This window comes from Perissodus microlepis, chromosome 18, assembly GCF_051167445.1.
Source record: "Perissodus microlepis isolate ML-2025 ecotype Zambia chromosome 18, ASM5116744v1, whole genome shotgun sequence".
NCBI lineage: Eukaryota > Metazoa > Chordata > Actinopteri > Cichliformes > Cichlidae > Perissodus > Perissodus microlepis.
In genome coordinates, this window is record NC_140478.1 from 18427035 (window position 1) to 18446741 (window position 19707).

General features: G+C 40.8%; 2 protein-coding genes across 3 annotated transcripts; both read left to right on the plus strand.

Annotated features, from left to right (window-relative positions):
- Positions 1–3209: 3209 nt before the first annotated feature.
- wrnip1 (WRN helicase interacting protein 1) lies at positions 3210–11552 on the plus strand. Of its 2 annotated transcripts, none has more exons than XM_084913097.1 (7): positions 3210–3901; positions 5296–5490; positions 6306–6544; positions 7048–7265; positions 9461–9616; positions 10562–10646; positions 10747–10845. In XM_084913097.1, exons 1-7 carry the CDS (start codon positions 3260–3262, stop codon positions 10748–10750), a joined length of 1539 nt encoding a protein of 512 aa, XP_084769223.1. In that variant the 5' UTR covers positions 3210–3259; the 3' UTR covers positions 10751–10845. The 2 variants fall into 2 exon arrangements, with proteins under 2 accessions (XP_084769223.1, XP_084769222.1); XM_084913096.1 differs by having other exon boundaries at positions 3212–3901; positions 10562–10641; positions 10747–11552.
- A 1667-nt stretch (positions 11553–13219) lies between these two features.
- On the plus strand, positions 13220–19699 carry dhx30 (DEAH (Asp-Glu-Ala-His) box helicase 30). The gene is made up of 19 exons (XM_084913005.1): positions 13220–13412; positions 13618–13754; positions 13855–13965; positions 14053–14307; positions 14398–14547; positions 14627–14779; positions 14867–15334; positions 15932–16315; positions 16415–16484; positions 16585–16689; positions 16790–16965; positions 17042–17248; positions 17349–17430; positions 17517–17710; positions 17794–17953; positions 18067–18224; positions 18469–18572; positions 18655–18794; positions 19088–19699. Exons 1-19 carry the CDS (start codon positions 13241–13243, stop codon positions 19333–19335), a joined length of 3474 nt encoding a protein of 1157 aa, XP_084769131.1. The 5' UTR covers positions 13220–13240; the 3' UTR covers positions 19336–19699.
- The last annotated feature ends 8 nt before the right edge of the window (positions 19700–19707 follow it).

The following is a 19707-nucleotide window of genomic DNA, read 5'->3' on the forward strand; positions in this document are numbered from 1 at the left end:
AGAAGCCTCATAAATCCTTCCCTATATGCCTGTATGCTGTCAATATAAACAATGGAAGTAAGAAACACAATTTTAAATAGCTCTGTATAGCATTATTATCACTTTGACCTTCAGATCAATTTATTAACCTTGAAGGAGAGGTCAGAGGTCAGATGTAACATGATATCTTAAATCTTTATATGGTACTTTTTATATGTTAATGATACATACCACACATGTAGGAATCATAATTTATACGTTATAGGGGTTTTTTGGTCAATTTATGACTCATAAATCGTGACGTTGACCTTGATGACTTTGGTGGATGTGCGCCTAATTTTCATAGGTTGTTTAAAGTTTTAGCAGAATTCATTGAAAATTTCTCGAGCCATCGTGTTTACAGACAGAATGACACTCGTGCACGCACGCGAAACTGACAAAGCATAACTTCCTTGGGAATAATTCTATTCTGCAAGAAAAATACAGTCCTGATGTGACAGTAAACACTATTCTTCCCTTCTTGAAGGACATATCAATGTGGATGGTGATTACCAGGTAAGAGCTGGTATTAGATGTTGCTTTAAACGCTGCTGCTGTCACCTCTTCTTAACACAGAGTTTTTGGTAGGATTGATACTATTTGTTGTAGGTCCTTTTTAATGATTACCAGCAAACAAAAACACAATTAGTGTTTCAGAGGAAAAAAAAACATAACTCACAGTGCAACAGTATTGTTATATGTGTACGTAATAGGGCCATTAACATTCAGCCTAGATAACTTATTAATACCTCAATAAATCAAAGATGTCTTCTTCTAATTAGATTTTAAAACAACATGGCATAGCACCCCAAAAGCATCTTACACAGATCCAAAAAAATGCAATTAAACAAATATGTTTTAGTATTCTGTGCTGTCTCATTAGGACTTACAACAACAAAATAATCCCCATGTTGAAAGGACTGGATCTGAATATAATGTTTTTGTTTGCAAAGGTAGAACGTTTTCTTTGTCCCATCTGCTAGCTCATCAAAACATTAAGACAATCAAACTCTTCACAGAACAACTGCTGACTATTCAAATGCTTACATTGAAACCCATACAATGAGAAAATGTAAAATACTGATAACCATTGTTTAAAAACACAAAGATATTTTAGCTTTTTACAATTAACATGTAAATATTGTCCCACATATCAGAAGGTTTTGTATGTACCTGAATGGTGAATGCTCTTTGCTGCCTCCTGTAGTAGAATAAATCATACAGGCTGTGCCAGAGGTAGGAAAGAATCAGACACATGCTGTTGACTAGCCAGATATCCCAGAATGTGACAAAGTTGTCCATGGCTTTCACTTTACCCTTCATCCTTCCCTTTCAGCCTCGCTTTGCCTATATTTAACTACAAACGGCCTTTCAAAGCTCAAGGAGGAGTCTCTCAAGTGAAGCTGATGAGCGTATACTTTCTCAGGATAAGAGCTGCCAGGACATTAATGCTACTCTACCTCCCGCAGCCTCTGTTAATTCAGCCAAGGGTCCTACTTCAATCAGCACTTGCAGCTAAAGGAAGGGCAGTGTGTCCTCATGACAAAAGAGTGACAGGTGCCAGCAAAGGGTGTCTGGGAGATAAGCTCTCTCTCACGCTGTCCAGTCACTCCAGCTGTATTAGGAATCGACCTTTTTTAAATTTTCTATATCACTCTTGTCCCATTGATCTCCACTTTAAAACTGAGAATCACAGAATAAAGAAAAACTAAATTAAATCAGCACAGCATTGACTCTGAAGAGTGAGAGAATTGTTATGGGTTTCCAGCTCGCTGTCAACACAGACCCAGTGTAAACCAATAGCCTGTGCTATGCAATTCCCACTGCAAATGTCACAAAGACTATTACATGAAGGATTAGACTCAATGATTCCAGCTGTATCAGTTTCATATATAATAATTATTAAATGACACTACAAATGAACTTCTAATCAGTACTTCATGGTGGCTCTGAAGAGTTTTAAGCTCAGCACCATATCTTCAGTATATTGTGCAATAAAGACATATAATGGGTGTGTGAATATATATAACCACAATCCCAAGAATGTATTATCTGGCTAAGAGTGGACAGTCACAGCTACACAGCTATGTGCAGCATGTCTGGAAACTTCCTCTGACTTGACCAGTCGTTCTGCCAAACACAACACTGAGCTCACTTTTGGCTTCTGGGTGGAGGCATGTCTCAGATTGTTTCTTACAGACAAGACAGAGAAGTGTTGAGGCACATTAGTTATTGGTTTGGTTTTTTTCTATATTATTATTATTATTATTAATATTGTGTTTTATTTTTAATATTTGATCAACTGGAATTGCTCAATTTACTGAGGTCAGATTTAAGTGTCTTTTTTTTCCCCCAATGTATTTCAAATGTTTTGTAAAATTATAACAAGTGTTGCTGATTATGTTATTTCAGGATACTGATAGACATTGATCCTGAATATGAGATCTTAGAAGTTTATCATTTAAACTTATGAACTGTGAATTTTTGCAGTGGTGTATTTTTACTGATACAGTTCAATAAACATTTTCTCCATTATAGATATAAGCAATTAGATAAAGATGAAGAACAGTTAAATTGGTCATTTAAAAAGACATTCAACTGGAAATAAAGAAAGCACATTCAGAATTTACAATAGAGAAATTATTAGAGAATTATTTGAATAGTGAAAACTTGCTGAAAACTTAAAATGCTTGTTCCCACAGTCTTGCAAAACCACAGCCACAACTTGCATGCCTGAGGGCATACAGGTGCTCCCGACTTTTCAGAGGAATTCAGACTTTCAAACAAACAGCTCCAGGGTCTTTTACTTTGACACAAAGCTATTTACAAACATTCTGGCATAGATACCTTTCACCCTGAACTCTTACAAAACAGTTAAAAAAAAATTAGAAATAAAGAGGGATAGAGAAGCTAAAAAACTGTGTGGTTCACCTTTTAAGTCCCAATTTTATTTTATTTTATTTTTTTATAATTAGGTTCTGAGTTTTTTTTTTTTAAACCTATCGACACAATGTGCTTTCCTGGTGACGGACTGTCTAATCGGCACGTAAACGCACACAGGAACGTAATCCGAAAACTCGTCTAGAAAGGCAAAATGTTCATTAAAAAATGTGTTTAAATCTTCACACCACACCACAGCTGGTTAAAAAGAAAAATTTAATCATTAAAAATGAAAACGTCAAAAGGTCAACGCCGTGTTTTGGTCACGTGATCAAAGGTCCAACGTTTAGCGGGAACCAACATGGCGAACGAGAAGACAGCTGCAGCACCAGACTCGGTGCAATGTCCCGTTTGTTTTAAAGACTTCACGTCCGCCACAATCAACGGACATCTGGATATATGTCTACTGAAAGGCGTTACCGACAGCAGCCCGTCCACAGCAGACGAGAGCGGACCTCCCGTAAAGAAATCCCGCACTGGTCCCGAGGCTGTCATCAAACCTGCAGCCAGCTCCTCCTCCATGGCCAGCGCGCAGTCACCGGGGGTGTTTTCGCTGTTTCAGAGCAACAGGGGGAAACCTCCGGTCCAGACTGAACGGAACGGTTTGTTTGTCGGTAAACAAAGTCCTGGCAGTGCTGCCAGCAAGGGGGTGAAACGTTTACTGAACGAGGAGGCGGATCTTGGAGCAGCAGGTACAGAGACTTTGAGGAGTCAGCAGCCCGCGCCTGCATCCAGCGGGCAGGGCTTGAAAACGGCGAAACGTCTGTCACCGCGGACGTTGTTTGCAGTAGACAAACCTCTGGCGGAGGTGCTGAGACCAGAAACACTGGAGGAATACTTTGGGCAAAATAAAGTTGTAGGAGAGCAAAGTCTCTTCCGGCCACTTCTTGACTCCCAGGAAATACCGTCGCTGATCCTCTGGGGACCTCCGGGATGCGGAAAGGTGTGGAGGTGACCCAGTATGATGCAGCATCTCTACCCCGCTTTGCTTAGTATTTTCCTGCCGTTTGATATGTAATGGTTAAAACACCTTATTGCCACTGATTCAGCTCCCCTCACTTTATTTGTAGGGGACAAATTAAAGGAAAAACCTGTATCCTTCACCCCTAAGATGATAACCGGGCGGTATTATTGGGTCAATTCCAAAGGTCACTATAAATCAATGCAAAGTATTTCTGTATGATCACTTTTTATGTCTTATTGTAAAGGAGGCGATGAGTTTCAAAATTAAGTGAATCACGTGCTGTGCTGTTTTGTCCATGTCCTATGCCACGCTCTCCAAACACCAACCGAGATGACTAAAGTCAGACGTGTCGCATCATTCATTAAAGTTTTCCTTTAATTTGTCATTAATGATATCCCGAACAATAAGTCATCACCTGCTCTCGGCAACTAGTACTCAGAGTTGAAGATGCTTGAACCGACTGAGTTCTAATTTCTAAAAAAAACAAAAAAAAACAATCAGGGATATTGAACAAAAACTTGTACTTTAAAAAATGTCATTATATAAAATTATCAAATGTTAATGTACAGTATAACCATATAAATATTTAACACTCTACCTCATCCATATAGTGCTTTAAAAGTGTTTTTTTAAATATAACTTTTAAAGTCTCATCTATTCAGTGATTCTTAAAGCTCTACTCTGATTTTTCACACAAAAAATATTTTAATTTAAGAAGCTTTTATCAGTTTTCTTTTAGTAATATGGCAATTTTCTGTTGAATTAATAATCCACAAATTGCTGAAATTATTGTGGGTAAGAGAAAAAAAATGTTAAAAATTATTGTGATTAATTATTCGAATGTAAATTTCTTATATTCTAATAATTACAGTCTCAGTTTTGGCATGAAACTTGGGGCTTGTCCATTTTGCACCTTTTTTCTTGTATGTTTTTAAATAATTATTGTCTAGATTAATGCTGAATATCCAATACAGTGGATTTAAGTGAAATTTCAGCTGTGGTACTCTTTGTTTTATTCAAGTAGAACTTTTATGTCGTGTTGAAAGAGTGAATGATGGCGTCTGTGGCTGCTCAGTTGGTGGTACAGCTTGTTAATGACTCCTTAGGCATGTTGAGCTGCCAGCGTGGATCATTGAGCAGTCACTAGCCATTCCCAGACTTTGTCGGCATGCTTTTCTGACACCTTATCTCTTCTTTGACCCTCCTGTCGACTGCTTTGCCGCAGTCAGGTTTCCTCATTGAATAGACGAGTCACAAAATCAGCTCATTTAACTTGATTACACATCACAGAAACTTCTCGATGAAAGCTGCATTACATGTTCTGCCTGTGAGTTTACGTTAAATTACTCTCCATGTGGCTCGCTGTATTTCAGACCACTCTAGCCCACATCATTGCCAGCACCAGTAAGAAGAAGGGGACGGCTCGCTTTGTAACTCTGTCTGCCACCAGTACATCCACCAATGAGGTCAGAGAAGTGATAAAGCAGGCGCAAAACGAGCTCCGACTGTGCAAGAGGAAGACCATCCTGTTCATCGATGAAATTCACCGCTTCAATAAATCCCAACAGGTGAGGAGGTATTTTAGAGCAGAAAGTTGTACTCTGCTTGTTGCAGACTTGTAAGTACATCAGATTTTTTTTATGTTCTTCCCCCTGACAATAAGATTGTATATCAGCAGGAGTGTATATGTATGTATAAACAGCTTACGGGACCATCTTTATCCCTTCAAAAACAGCACGAGTTCTCCAGCTCATGTCTTTGATCTATTGGAAACATACATTTTTGGGGTTTCGACTGATAATAATAAGTAGAAACGATTTATTTACATTTTGTCTCCTAATTCATTGGTAACTAAATGGTTCATGTTTATGTTTTACAGAAATCTTAAATGGTTGTATCAATCAATATAATCCATTGTCCTTTATTTGCAGTAGTTTATTCAAAGGTCTGCTTCACTACTGGTACCAAATATTGCCAAAAGTATTCGCTTGTCTGCCTTCAGATGCACATGAACTTGAGTAGCATCCTATTCTTAATCTATAGGGTTTAACATGACAACGACTCAGCCTTGCAGCTTTCACAAATGTTTGTAGAAGCAGTCTGCATGCCTATGTGCTTGATTTTATAGACTTGTGGCCATGGAAGGGATTAGAACACATGAATTCAATGATTTGGATGGGTGACATCCAATTACTACTTTTGGCACTATACTGTATTTATTCTGAAAACTGAAGCTTTAAATTCTAGCATCCTGTGAAATCCTGTATTATGTGTAACAGTAATATAACAGCAATGTCTAATAGAAACAAGGATTGGTCCAGATCCTTTTTGAATGCCCAGTAAAATTAGTCTCACTTGGATCTGTATGTGTTTGCGTCTGTAGGACACCTTCCTTCCACATGTGGAGTGTGGCACACTCACTTTGATTGGAGCGACCACTGAGAATCCATCCTTCCAGGTGAATGCTGCCCTACTGAGCAGGTGCAAGGTGCTGGTTCTGGAGAAGCTGTCTGCGGAGGCGATGGGCTCGATCCTGAACAGAGCTGTGGCCACACTTGGGATCAGAATCCAGGGACAAGATTCGACAAACCCCAAAGATGAAGACCAAACAGATGGACACAGGTAGGTTCCCACAAGCTCCTCGACTGTAGTGTCACACGTGACCAAATATCACCTAAACCTCACTATCTTTGTATTCCTCACATAGTGGGTATCGGAAGATGGAGCCACAGCAATCGTCTCAGCTTTGGTTTTGTTTGATAGTTTGACAGATGAGGTTCGGCACAAGCTATAATCACCTGTTAGCTGCCAGCTGATGATTGTATATAATCTACTATCTGTTTAAGGTAGATTACACAAATCCATCGTTTTAGTTAATTATTTTTTATGGGGGGAAAATAAAAAACAACATTTTGACAAAACTGATAAAATCATTTTGCTGCCAGTCAGAGTGACTTATATCAAGATATGTTTTTGAGATGAGCGCTAGTTAAAACAGAATAGCATAACACTGAGAATATTCATGATGAAAGGCATTTAAGCATTATCTATTTTTTACTTTTTAAATTTTATTCCATATTAAACAGTAGTGGCACTGATACAGTGTATATTTTTAATGTTTTTAGACCAAAGATTTACATTCAACAAAAAGCCCTGGACACCATGGCCTACCTTTGTGATGGCGACGCAAGAGTCGGGCTCAATAGTCTCCAGCTGGCTGTTCAGGCTCAGATGTCCAAAACAAACCTCTTGGCACCCGACGATTCTCCTCAAGAGATACTAGTGACAGAAGAGCATGTCAAAGAAGGTCTCCAAAGGTCCCACATTCTCTATGATAAAGCTGGTAAGCGCAGATGTACTCACATTGTCATTTTAGCATCGACGCTCCTTTCTTTTAAGTTCCTTTTATCAAAGCTGGTCTTTTGGGTGTCACTATGTGCAACTAGGCCTGAATAAATATTCCAGCTCATAACACTGTGACCCATGCTTGCATCATCCTCACCCTCTGTTTTCAATTGTATTTCCAAAACTCTTACATGGAATCCTGTTTATGTGGAAAATGTTTTTGCAGGTGGGACCAAGAGGCAGAAATTACCGGCCTCTTGCCTCTAATTTCTTATTGAAACTGTTAATTTTTTTACTTCTGTTTTGCTGGAAAACGTCACCAGAGGTCCTGGGATAACGGTTGTTTCAATAAAAGAAGAGGCTTTGTCTTTAAGGATGTGGGCAGCACTAGGGCTGCCACGATTAGTCGACTAGTCACGATTACGTCGACTATCAAAATCGTCGACGACTGATTTAATAGTCGACGCGTCGTTTGAAGCTTTGTAAGATCACAAAAGACGCAGGAATAAGTAGTAGGATTTAAGAGTGTAATAACGGACTGAAACAGAAGATGGCAGCACTGCATGTACAAGGATGCCAGCTGCCGTTAAACCGCGAAGAAGAAGTAGCTCTGTCCCAGAATTCATAGCGCAGCCCAGCTCAGTTTCCAACAATGGCGGCAGCTAGTTAGTTTTAATATTACTCTTATTATTCTTTCTGGGTCACAAAATAAACGTTTAACATATTTTCAGGCGAGAATGTAACTGTGTAAACCTCAAATATCTGCTCAGTTTATCAAGACACCACATATTTTCAAATCGCTCCGACGTTTTCGGAGACGTCTGTTACCCACTAGCTCGATAGCTAGCCGGGGGCAAGGCTCACTAGAGCCCGTGAGAACACCGGACTCCCGGCAAATCGTTTTCAAACCCACCGCCGTCTTTCGCTACTCAGGTTAAACATATATAAGTCACTTAGATAACTTAAAAAATGTTATTGTTTGGCTTTTTTAGTATTTTATTTGTTCCTGAGTAAATCGCTTTGGCTGAGATTAAAGTTATAGTTTTTGCACAGCTGAATAAACGTCAAGCAGAAAGCTGATTATCAGAAGTGTGAGATGCTCCAGAATATACTCCAGTGTCCCGTTATATTTTAGATAGCAAGGAGTTTATTAAACCGAAACAATCTGCAAATTTCATTAAAATTTAATAAACTATCATCTTGTCTTTATTTTTAGTTAGCACATACCTTAAACACTTAAAGCTGTAAGTTAATGATAGTTATATAAGAGCAGATGCATGCTGGTGCAATAAGCTGTAAGTTTTAAGTCCAATGGATGCATGATCTGATTAGTCAACTAATCGCAAAAATAATCGGTGACTAGTCCACTATCAAAATAATCGTTTGCGGCAGCCCTAGGCAGCACAAATCGCTCCATACTTTACAAATCCACATTTTTTAAATTCCTCTCGGCAGCGTCATTTATAGCACTGGTCATGAGTACTTTCATGCTTTGAGCTTAACAGCTCTATCATATTACGCCCCAGTGTCTTTGATCACCGTTATATAACGGGGACGAACCTTATTTCTTGCGTTTCTTTGCCCCTGCTAGGTATTTAGGTGTGCCGTGTGTTTCTTGTGAGTGCAGTGCACGTATTTTAGCTGAGCGTCAGAGCAGCGTGTGTTATTCATTCATACCAGATTCATAAAATGAAGCGCTTTGAGACTGTTTTTTTTTTTTTTTTTATTGCATTCATAGCTAACTGATATTTTAATGTTTTTGCTCATTACAATAACTTATAAGGCCTGGGTTTACCTATAATCAGTGCTTTTTTTTTTAGTCTGCTGTAGTTTTAGCTGTTCTCATCACCTTTGCTCATCATGCACAGAACTCCTCAGACTCATTAGTCCTCCACACTGTCCTGTTACACAACAGGCAGCTGTCCCAAAAGATGGAGATTTACTGTTCCCTGCTTCACTGGGAGATGAAGCCATCATTCAGCTTGACTAATGACTTTAATGGAGACGGTATTCATCTATTTTTGCCTGATCAGTCCTTGTTTTTTTTAGATAAAGTCATTTTTTTTCAGTATGTAATGACCTTCAATCTCTTGGTTTGAAAATTGCTGATGGAATGCCACCTGAAGAAAAATCTTCTTATCTGTTAGAAACATTTCAGTTGGGTGTGTGTGTGTGTGTGTGTGTTACTTAAAGGTGAAGAGCATTACAACTGCATATCAGCGTTACATAAGTCTATGAGAGGCTCCCATGAGAATGCGTCTCTCTACTGGCTGGGCCGTATGCTTGAGGGTGGCGAGGATCCGCTCTACGTGGCTCGCAGATTGGTCCGCTTTGCCAGTGAAGATGTGGGTAGGTGAATTTAATTATCGCATTATGTCACCTCTACATTTATATATATATTTATATATTTTAGAATTTTCCAGCTGCAATCATCCGGTGTGTATTGACCTTTTTTTCCCCTGGCACAAAGGGGTTAATAAATAGCAAGAAAATCAAAATACACACAGAAAAAAAAAGATACGGGCACTGCTATCAGCCCAATATTTTTTTTAAACATTATCAGTGCATCCCCAAGTTAAAGGCTTCTTACACTTTTTTCCAGTTTTTCTTCTCTACATTCCTAACCCCATCTGGCTTTATTATGTCAGTAGAGCTATTTATACTTTTTTATTGTACAATTTTAAGACAAAACAAGACAATTTTGAATTAGGTGGCAGCAATATGTCTCAGAAAAGTTGAGACATGGCAACAAAAGCCTGGAAAAGTAAGAGGTACTACAAAGAAACAGCTGGAGGAACATGTTGCAACTAATTAGTGTAATTGGCAATATTACAGCAACAAGATTAGATATAAAATAGCATCTTAGAGAAGCAGAGAGTTTCTCAGAAGTAAAGCGCAGAGGTTCAGCAATCTGCCAAAAACTGCATCTACAAATTGTTAAAAAAAAGAACTCAGAATAATTTTCCTCAATGTAACATAAAGACTTTAAATATCTCATCATCTATAGTACATAACATTATCAAAAGATTGATGATTGAAGAAATCTCTGTGCATAATGGAGAAGGCTGAAAATCAACATCAGATTCCCGTGATGCTGCATTAAAAACGGTCATGGTGTTGTCATGGAAACCACAGCACGAGCTCAGGAACACTTCTATAAATCGCTGTCTGTGGAAATAGTTCAGAAACTACTGACTGGACTGAAATGACAGAGAGAGAGGAAGCTTGACAAAGTAGTCATAATGTTTTTTTAAAAAGTGCTTCTTATTCTGCAGCATCCTTCTTGTCTTTCAGGTATGGCAGATCCCGCCGCTCTTACTCAGGCTGTTTCTGCCTTCCAAGCCTGTCATTTCATTGGGATGCCTGAATGTGAGGTAAGGTCAGTGGACCAATCAGTGACTGGAAGTCTCCTGTCTTGTCAACCCTAAAGTTGTCTTCACCTCAGTTTTCTTCCTTTTGTTTCATCTGCTGATCAACAGGTGATCCTCGCTCAGTGTGTGGTCTATCTGGCACGAGCACCCAAGTCTGTTTCGATCTACAAGGCCTATGATAATGTGAAGACCTGTTTGAGAAGCCACAAAGGTCCCCTGCCTCCCGTCCCCTTGCACCTCCGCAATGCCCCAACCAGGCTTATGAAACAGCTGGGATACTCGAAAGGCTACAAATACAACCCAGCCTTCAGCGACCCCGTAGAGCAGGAGTACTTACCTGAGGAGCTGCAAGGAATCAACTTCTTCACCTGGAAGCCCTCAGACTCATGAGTACTTTTGTAAAAACAAAAAACACAAAAGTAAATACAGCAAACGTATTTTCTCCACATAAATTACATCCACTGAGCTCTGCTTCACTGCATATTATTCTGTAGTTGTCCAGCTACCCTGCTGTACTGACACACTGAACCACAGTTTGAAAACCACTGCTGTCATGTTCTTTAAAACTGAGGCTGCTACAAGGACCAGTTAAGGCTTATTATATAAGCTGTGTATTTACGCTGGCAGTTAAGATTTTTCACTTGTGTCACAAACTTGTTAATTACAAAGGTTAGAAAAAAATAATAAAAAACTGCACTCATTCTATAAACGGTCATTTGTCATGTTATAGTTTTTACATTTGCTTTGTAGTTATACAAATAGATCAGTGACACAGTAACTAAATACACCCAACTCACCTTTGTATTTTCATAATGCTAATTCAGACTTTTAAAAATTGTCCATGTTTGGATTTATCTTTGTAAAACATGTATACATTGTTTAAAATGAATAAATGTGTTTCCTTATCTGTTCAATCCTGCATGTTTCTTATAATGTGTAGATACTTAAAGGAAATACAAGTCAGACATAATACAAACGTTTCATTACACACGTTAATGTTCAGCCTCTTCACATGTTATGAAGTCTAAATCAGTTTTGGGCCATTGTCTGCAAAGAAACATCACCAGAGTTTGTACCTGTCTCAGAGAGAATTTTCTTTACAGGGCAGTGAAACAGATTCCTGTCATCGACTTCCTGATTTCTTCTTTTTCACATATTTGTCAAACTGAAATGTTCCAGATAAAACAACATTTAACGTTAGACCCTACCTGGCCCTGTGTGAAAAGGTAAATGGCCCACTTGTTAAATTCTGAATTAACTTAGAAAACAGAGTTCAATTTCACTAACCACACACTGACCTGATTACTGCCAGACCTGTTGAATCAAAAAGATCACTTTAACAGGACCTGTATAACAAAGTGAAGTATGCCTAAAGATCATGCCACGATCTAAAGAAACTCGAGAACAAATGATACAAGTCAATGACATCTACCTGTCTATAAAGGTTACGTCACATCTAAGGCTTTGGGACTCCAAAGAGTAGACAGTCTACCAAAATTATTCCCAAGAATACATCAACACCTCATCCAGATCACAAATGAACGCAGGACAACATCTAAAAAACAGCAGGCTTCACTTGCCTCAGTTAAGGTCAGAGTTCATGATTCAACAATAAGAAAGAGACCAGGCAAAAATGGCATCCATGGGGGAGTTCAAAGGTTAAAACCACTACTGGCCTCCAGAGTCACCCTGAACTGTAACACATACACTGAACAGCACTGTACTGGAATTGAAAACGAAAAAGGCTTTCGGTTCATGTTTATGACACTTTTTTTAGTATTCAAAACGGCTGCTTATATGTGATCTGGCCATGAAAACACCAAGAACAAATTCGCTCTCGTGTGATGCAGTGTGCTGCTGTCAAGACCCAGTTAGGTGCAATTATTGTCCCTCCACAAGTGGGTTAGAAGGACCGCAAAGAAACCTGAAAGTAAAGGAAAACTTTGATTGATTTGGATCAGAAATCACAATTTTGTAGGAAGGGTCTGAGCTTTACTTCTACGAAGGCTCAGATCCTTCAGTGTTAGCAGCAAGATGCTCTATATGTTTTATCAGTCTGCTGTTGCGAGAACCGTCTTCTTTGCTGTAGCATGCTGGAGTCCAGGCATCAAAGCAAAGGACGCAAACAGACTGTACAAACTCATCTGGAAGGCAGAGTCTGTTTTTGGCATGAAGCTCGCCACCCTGGAGGAGGTGAACAGTGACAGAATGCTGCTCCCACTGCTATCAGACTCTTTAATTTATCCCCGTGGGTCACTTTTGTGCACCACAACATATATTTGCACACATACTTGTCCTATTATATTTATATGTATATTTAGATTTAGATTTATACCTATATCTCTATATTTATCTATATGTCTTAATGTTTATTTATTAATATCGCCGTTTCTACACTCATTTTGTATGAGTGCTTAATGTTTGTTGTATATCTGCTGCTATGACAACTCAATTTCCCTCTGGGATTAATAAAGTTTCTCTGATTCTGATCTGCTCATGTTTTTACGAGGCGCTCTAAAAGATGCAGTTATACTCCCTGCCACAAGAGGGCGTTTATGGAAACGGCTTGTAGAGGAGCCGAAGAAGAAACTATAGTTTAAAGATGGCGCTACCCGGTGTTTTACTCGTGCGTTTGAGAGCGCTATGCAACATTGGCAAATGCGTTCACAGTGGCTGTAAAACAGCGTCTGACTTGAGTAAAGAAATGCGGTGGTATGGGACCAAATCTCCAAGCTTTCAGATGAATGCGACATCTTATTTCCAGAGTAAACGAGGTGAGTGAAGATGCCGGTTAGCTAACGGGTGACAGCTCGCCAGCAGCGGCGCTAAAAACTCAAGGGCACGTCATTTAAAAGGTTATTTGTTGTGCTTGTATTTCGTAGTCTTGCTTCTTTTGTTTTCTTTAATCTCATATTTGGACTCCCATGTATCCACTGCCGACAGTCACCTTTTACAATTTTTATTATATTTACTATTTAGTCGATAGCAGACGCCACCTCCTGAAGGAGTTTCCAGATCCTAAAAGCCTCCTGCACAACACCATCTCACGGTCACTGGGAGTCAGCGACCTCTCTCAGCTCATCCAGTACAGTTGCATGGAACATGCTGGTGTTAAGGTCAGCGCTAAAGTCAGAACAAGACAGCATTATTGCTTTCACTGTACATGTGACAAAATCCGTTGATGGTGTTAAGTTTTGTGTTGTGGCTCCTCTGTAGAAGGCCACTGTCACGCTGCAGTGGCCCTGCAAGATGGAAGTGGAGGGTTACGGCTCAAAGAAGAGCGAGGCAGAGCAATTTGCAGCAGCTGCCGCTTGTCAGAAGCTCAGAGTAAGCTGAAAACCAGCATGTGAGTTTGCAGTATATGATATGTCTCTTTCTCCCCTCTCACCGTTCTTTGATTGTGTTTGTTTACAGGAAATGGGTGTGATAGGGCCAAACAACCAGCTCCCCAGGAGGAGAGCTGGCCGTGGGAGAGGAGGGCTGCATACACCTCTTCATGATAATGAGGATAATTCCTGGACAGGTGACATCTACAGAGGCAGAGCAAATGACCGGGCACCTGCTAAAGAGGATGACTCCAATGTGTCAGAAGCTCTTTCCTTGTTTCCACAACCTAAATCTCTGCTGAATAGGGTTATCCAGGTGGCCACATCGTCCAACAATATCTGGGTTTGTAGTTCACTTTGTTTTGGGCGGTAACCATCTATCCTCTTTAAACTCGATGTGCATTGTAAGCTAACATGTGACTTATTACTGCAGGAGCTACTGCAGTTCAGAACAACAGGAGGGAAGCTAAAGAAGTGTGAGCTGACTCTGCTGTGGCCCGAGGAGATGACATTCACAGCCAAAGCAGGCAGCCGGGCGGCAGCAGAGGCAAGAGCTGCTGCACTTGCCTGCATGAAGCTAAAGGTGAGTATTTGTCGAGAACTACTGTATCTTAACAAGTCAAGATTGTACTTAATATATGCATCTCACCTGCTGGTTACAGGAATTGGAGCTGCTGGATAAGGACAACAACCCACTGACACATGCCAAGTATCATCGAGAAAAGGTGAGGGAGGCTGGAGAGAGGGAGAGGCGCCCACTTCCATTGGAGATTCCAAAATATCTGGAGCAAAGCATGAGAGAGTACCTCACCCAGGTGAGTCTTGGTACAAGGAGGATTAGTGGTGTTTGACTGAGTTTTGACAAAAATGTAAGTTTCTGAGTTTGCGCATTTTTCTAACAGTACCCAGTGACAACAGAGGTACAGAAACTATGGAAAGAGGAAGAGGCAAAAGAACGGCAGACAATAAACCGGAATGATGAGGAAGAGGAGGATTTTATAACAGATGCCATCACAGGCAGGCCGTACAGGCCTCTTTCTGAATCTGAGGCTCAGCAGCTCAGCATCCACCTGCAGGAGAGATGGAACAGAGCGAACCCCGAACTGAGCCTCGAGCTCCCGGTCGACGCCCACCGTCAGCGTGTGATCTCAGCTGTGCAGGCCTCCAGGGTAGTTGTGATTGCTGGAGAAACAGGATGTGGCAAGACAACTCGGGTCCCTCGTTTTCTGCTGGAGGATCGCGTGAGAGGGGGCAGCGGGGCTGAGTGCAACATCTTGGTAACCCAGCCTCGCCGGATCAGTGCTGTGTCGGTGGCCCACCGTGTTGCTCAGGAGATGGGTCCAGCTCTGAAACAGTCTGTAGGATATCAGGTTAGGACAGCCGCATAGATTATACAATATCTTAGTTGAACACAAAACGATTTGTTTTGATTTCTCTAATAAGAGAAATGTATTTGCACAACTTCAAAACTTCGTCTTGTGCTTTAAAAATTAAGCTTTTTAAAACTTTTTATTCAATAAATGTATTTGAAATTCCTCTCGACAAAGCTGTTTTTGGGCTCCCACAACAAAGTGCTCTAACTTTAATTTCAGTCATCACCGGGACATAAAATTATGTCATAGGTGTTTTTGTTATTTTTGTTTTTATGAAACTATCTAGATTACAGCAAAATGTTTGATCTGCCTGCACCTCTCTAGAAAACTTGAGCGTTGCAGCTCATGCAATGACTACAGATTTATATTAAAGTTCTAATTTTTGAGGGCCTTCCTTATATCTATTGTTTTTAACTATTTTCTGACATAAAGAGTAAAAAGTAGAATAAAATAAACTGGCAGTTTTCTTATTCTACCACATTGGTTTTGTAACTGAATCCTTGAATTGTGGCTGGTAGCGTCAAAAGGATATGAAGGGTTGAGTTAATCTTTTCCATAGTAATGCATAATATTTGTATTATCTTTCTCCTGTAGGTGAGACTCGAGAGCCGACTCCCAGAGCACAGTGGAGGAGCGTTGCTCTTCCTCACAGTGGGCGTCCTGCTGAGGAAGCTGCAGTCAAACCCAACCCTGAAGGGAATCAGCCACGTGGTGGTTGACGAGGTCCACGAGAGAGACATAAACACAGACCTGCTGCTGGCTCTGCTGCGCACAAGCCTGAATGAGAACCCTGACCTGAGGGTCGTTCTCATGAGTGCCACTGGGGACACCCAGAGGCTGGCTCAGTACTTTGGCGGCTGCCCGATCGTAAAGGTGCCAGGGTTCATGCACCCAGTACGAGACAAGTACCTGGAAGATGTACTAAAAGAGATGGGGCGTCGGTCTCAGGTCCCAGAAAGGGCGAAGACGGACAAAGAGGTGGAACTCACATCTGCCACATTTTTGTTTTTCACACATTTTCTTTCTTTTTTTTTTTTTCCAAACTGATGAGTTGCTCTGCGTCTTTTTCTTGTTTAGAACGATGCCGCACCGGTTCTTGATTTAGTCGCTGATGTCATCGAACACATTGACAGATGTGGAGAACCAGGTGCCTATTTTACCAAGCTGTTAATTCACTTTAAATAATAGTGTTTGAAATTTTGGGCCGAGTCATATTTTACAACAACTCCTCTCCCCTCATTCTTCAGGTGCAGTGCTGTGTTTCCTCCCGGGATGGCAGGACATAAAAGCTGTTCAAGAGAAGCTCGAGGAAAAACCGCGCTTCTCCTCTGGCTCCCAGATGATCCTGCCCTGTAAGTAAGGAGATGGATTTCCAGAGGCCTGCTTTTTGGCCTCTGGAAAAAGGTTCCCCACCTATAACCACTTTATAATTTGGCTCTGCTTTTCTTTTAGTGCACTCAAGTTTATCAGTGGCTGACCAGCAGGCTGTGTTCCAGCGCCCCCAAGTGGGACAAAGAAAGATTGTCCTGGCCACAAACATTGCTGAGACCTCAGTTACAATAGATGACATTGTTCACGTGGTGGATGCAGGAACTCACAAAGAACAGAATTATGACCCAAGGACTAAGGTTAGTATTGGCATTTGATTTTATTCCAGGAAAATGTCAGCAAAAGTAATCTTTCTATTTATTTATTCCCCCCCAGGTGTCCTGTCTGGATACAGTTTGGATTTCCCGTTCAAATGTTACACAAAGAAAAGGGAGAGCAGGCCGGTGTCAGCCGGGACAGTCCTACCACCTTTTCTCAAGAGAACAGCTGGAATCCATGCCTCCCTTTCCCATCCCTGAGATCCTGCGCACCCCACTTGAGAGTTTAGTAGTGCAGGCTAAAATCCACAGTCCAAACTCAAAGGTACAGGAATAATTTTTTTCCCCTGTTCTTTCTTGTATCTGTATTTAAAATTTTTTCCATTTTATATTTATTAATGGCTTATCATTTTTGGTGCTTGTAGGCTGTAGATTTCTTATCCCAAGTATTGGACAGCCCAGAGCCAGAGTCTGTGAGAGACGCTGTCCGTAATCTACAAGATATAGGTAAGCGCGTCTTTACTCGTCTTTACTCGTCTTTACTCGTCTTTACTCGTCTTTACTCGTCATTTTGATGCACTTTTGTTTTGCAGGAGTCCTGGACAGGACCGAAACACTGACTCCATTAGGGGATCGTGTCGCCTGCATGTCATGTGACCCACGGCTGGGCAAAATATTAGTCCTGAGTAGCATGTTTAGATGTGTTCTGCCTATGTTGTCTGTAGCTGCCTGTCTCACTAGAGACCCTTTCCACAACAGCTTGCAGAACAGAGCACTAGTCAACAAGGTGAGATGTCTTCACCATAATAAATTTTTCCATATTTTTGTTTGCTAAGCTGTTACTGAGTCGTCTGCTTTCTGTTTGTCCAGGCCAAAGAGGCTCTGAGTGGCTCAAGCTACAGTGACTATCTGGTGGTCAGTAGAGCTGTTCTGGGCTGGAGGAAAGTTCAGCAGGACGGCAACCGAGAGGACAGGGATGACTTTCTGGAGAGACACACCCTGTCCAAGGCCAGCCTTCGTTTTATAAACGGTCAGTCTTTTACACCCTGTCTCAGTCCACTTTTGGAAGTTAAAAATCCCTGCCCTTTTGTTTTTTGCTAAAATGCTAAATTCAAATATTTCTGTCATCTGATCCTATTGCAGGTCTTATATCTCAGTTCAGTGATCATCTGCATGACGCCGGGCTGGTTTCTCATCCCAGTGACTGCCAGCGTTACACCTCTCTCTACAATGAGCACAGCAACCAGGATGAGCTGCTTAAAGCTGTGCTGCTGGCTGGGCTGTATCCCAACCTCATTCAGGTACATGTCAGCTACCCAGACTGACTTTCATTGCCTATATCCTGCTATAATCCCCCCAGGGACTCATAATTATCTCTGTATGGGCTAAAATGGATACGTATGCATTTGTATGGTAACAGTGATGTAACGGTTCTATACATCTACTTGAGCCTTTCTAGGTTAAAGCTGTATAGGTGTTTGTGTTGAATCTGACGTTGCATTGCATTTAAATTAGACCTGGTTTGTTTTGTTCTTTTGTTTTTAGGTGAAGAAAGGTGTTGTGACTAAAGGAGGACGCTTTCGTCCCAACAGCATTTCTTTGCGAACACTCAGTGGGCCAGTGCTGCTTCACCGCTCCTCAGTGAACCGGTCAGAGCGTGCCCTAAATATTGAGTTGCATCACAAACAGACTTGATGTGCATGTAAAGTTTGTTTTCATTTTATATTGTAGAGGGAAAGAAGACCTCCCTAGTCGGTGGTTGACCTTCTTCAGTGCCATCAAGTCCAACGGGAATGTTTTCATCAGAGACTCTTCTGCAGTCCATCCACTCGCTCTGTTGCTGCTTACAGACTGCGATATCACAGAGATGGGTAAGATGTTTTCTGCTCTCCCTAAAGAATGCATTTGTAGCACAGGTTGGAGGATGGTAATCTGACTGAAGTCCTTTGTTTGTGCACGTCTCTGATCAGCTGAAAATCTTGTTGGTTTAGTGTTCAAGTGCTGACTAATGCTTTTGGACTGTTATGGAGTGCTACAGTAAAAATGAAATTATTTCAACTGTGCAAGTCTGTCTACATGTTTGCATTTTAGACAAGCACCAAAAATGAAATCATCCCTCTGCATTAGCAGACTTGAATACTACTCTTCTTTTTCTTGTGACCAGTGCATGGCGACAAAATAGAAGTATCATTTCCTGGACGATCTCTGGTGCGCTGTGAGCTGCCGGTTGAGACGTGGGAGCTGCTCTGGGAGCTACGCACTTCCATTCAGACCATGCTGCACCGAAACCTCAACAGCCCCAGTAACACAAACGCTTCTCAAGATGGAGAGCTCATCTCTTTACTAGTAGAGCTGCTGAACAATACAGATTCAAACCCTCTTGTTCACAGCAGTGACAGTGAAGTGGATTGATAAGACTGAGGGTTTTCTACATGTCTGCTGGCTCAGACAGATTAAGTGGCTGATGATTTGCTGTTTTGACATCACTTTTTTTTTTTTTTTTTTTTTTTTTTCTTTTAGTGCTGGATTCCATTGTGAAAGCACGGAATTTGTCAGGAACTCTTTAAAGAACACACTACTGCTATTTTATTATTATTTTTTTTTTATTTAATTTTTAATGATGGCTGATGTAAGGCCTCATTTGAATTTCGAACTTGTAATAGATGGTTAGTTGCTTTCTGAAAAGCTGAAGCTGGATCTTACTCTAATGGGTAGTGACAAAAGATGGCTGACCAAAGATTGTATGCAATAAATGTCATATTTATTAAAATCAACATCGCTGTT

What these genes read in the sequence shown, in the direction of transcription:
- wrnip1 (XM_084913096.1), top strand. Translation starts at nt 3,260, where the DNA reads ATGGCGAACGAGAAGACAGCTGCAGCACCAGACTCGGTGCAATGTCCC. An exon ending in GCTTCAATAAATCCCAACAG is followed by an intron (nt 5,491 to 6,305) that starts GTGAGGAGGTAT and finishes TTGCGTCTGTAG; the next exon opens with GACACCTTCCTTCCACATGT. An exon ending in GACCAAACAGATGGACACAG is followed by an intron (nt 6,545 to 7,047) that starts GTAGGTTCCCAC and finishes TAATGTTTTTAG; the next exon opens with ACCAAAGATTTACATTCAAC.
- dhx30 (XM_084913005.1), top strand. Translation starts at nt 13,241, where the DNA reads ATGGCGCTACCCGGTGTTTTACTCGTGCGTTTGAGAGCGCTATGCAAC. An exon ending in TTGCCTGCATGAAGCTAAAG is followed by an intron (nt 14,548 to 14,626) that starts GTGAGTATTTGT and finishes TGCTGGTTACAG; the next exon opens with GAATTGGAGCTGCTGGATAA. An exon ending in CTGCGATATCACAGAGATGG is followed by an intron (nt 18,795 to 19,087) that starts GTAAGATGTTTT and finishes TCTTGTGACCAG; the next exon opens with TGCATGGCGACAAAATAGAA.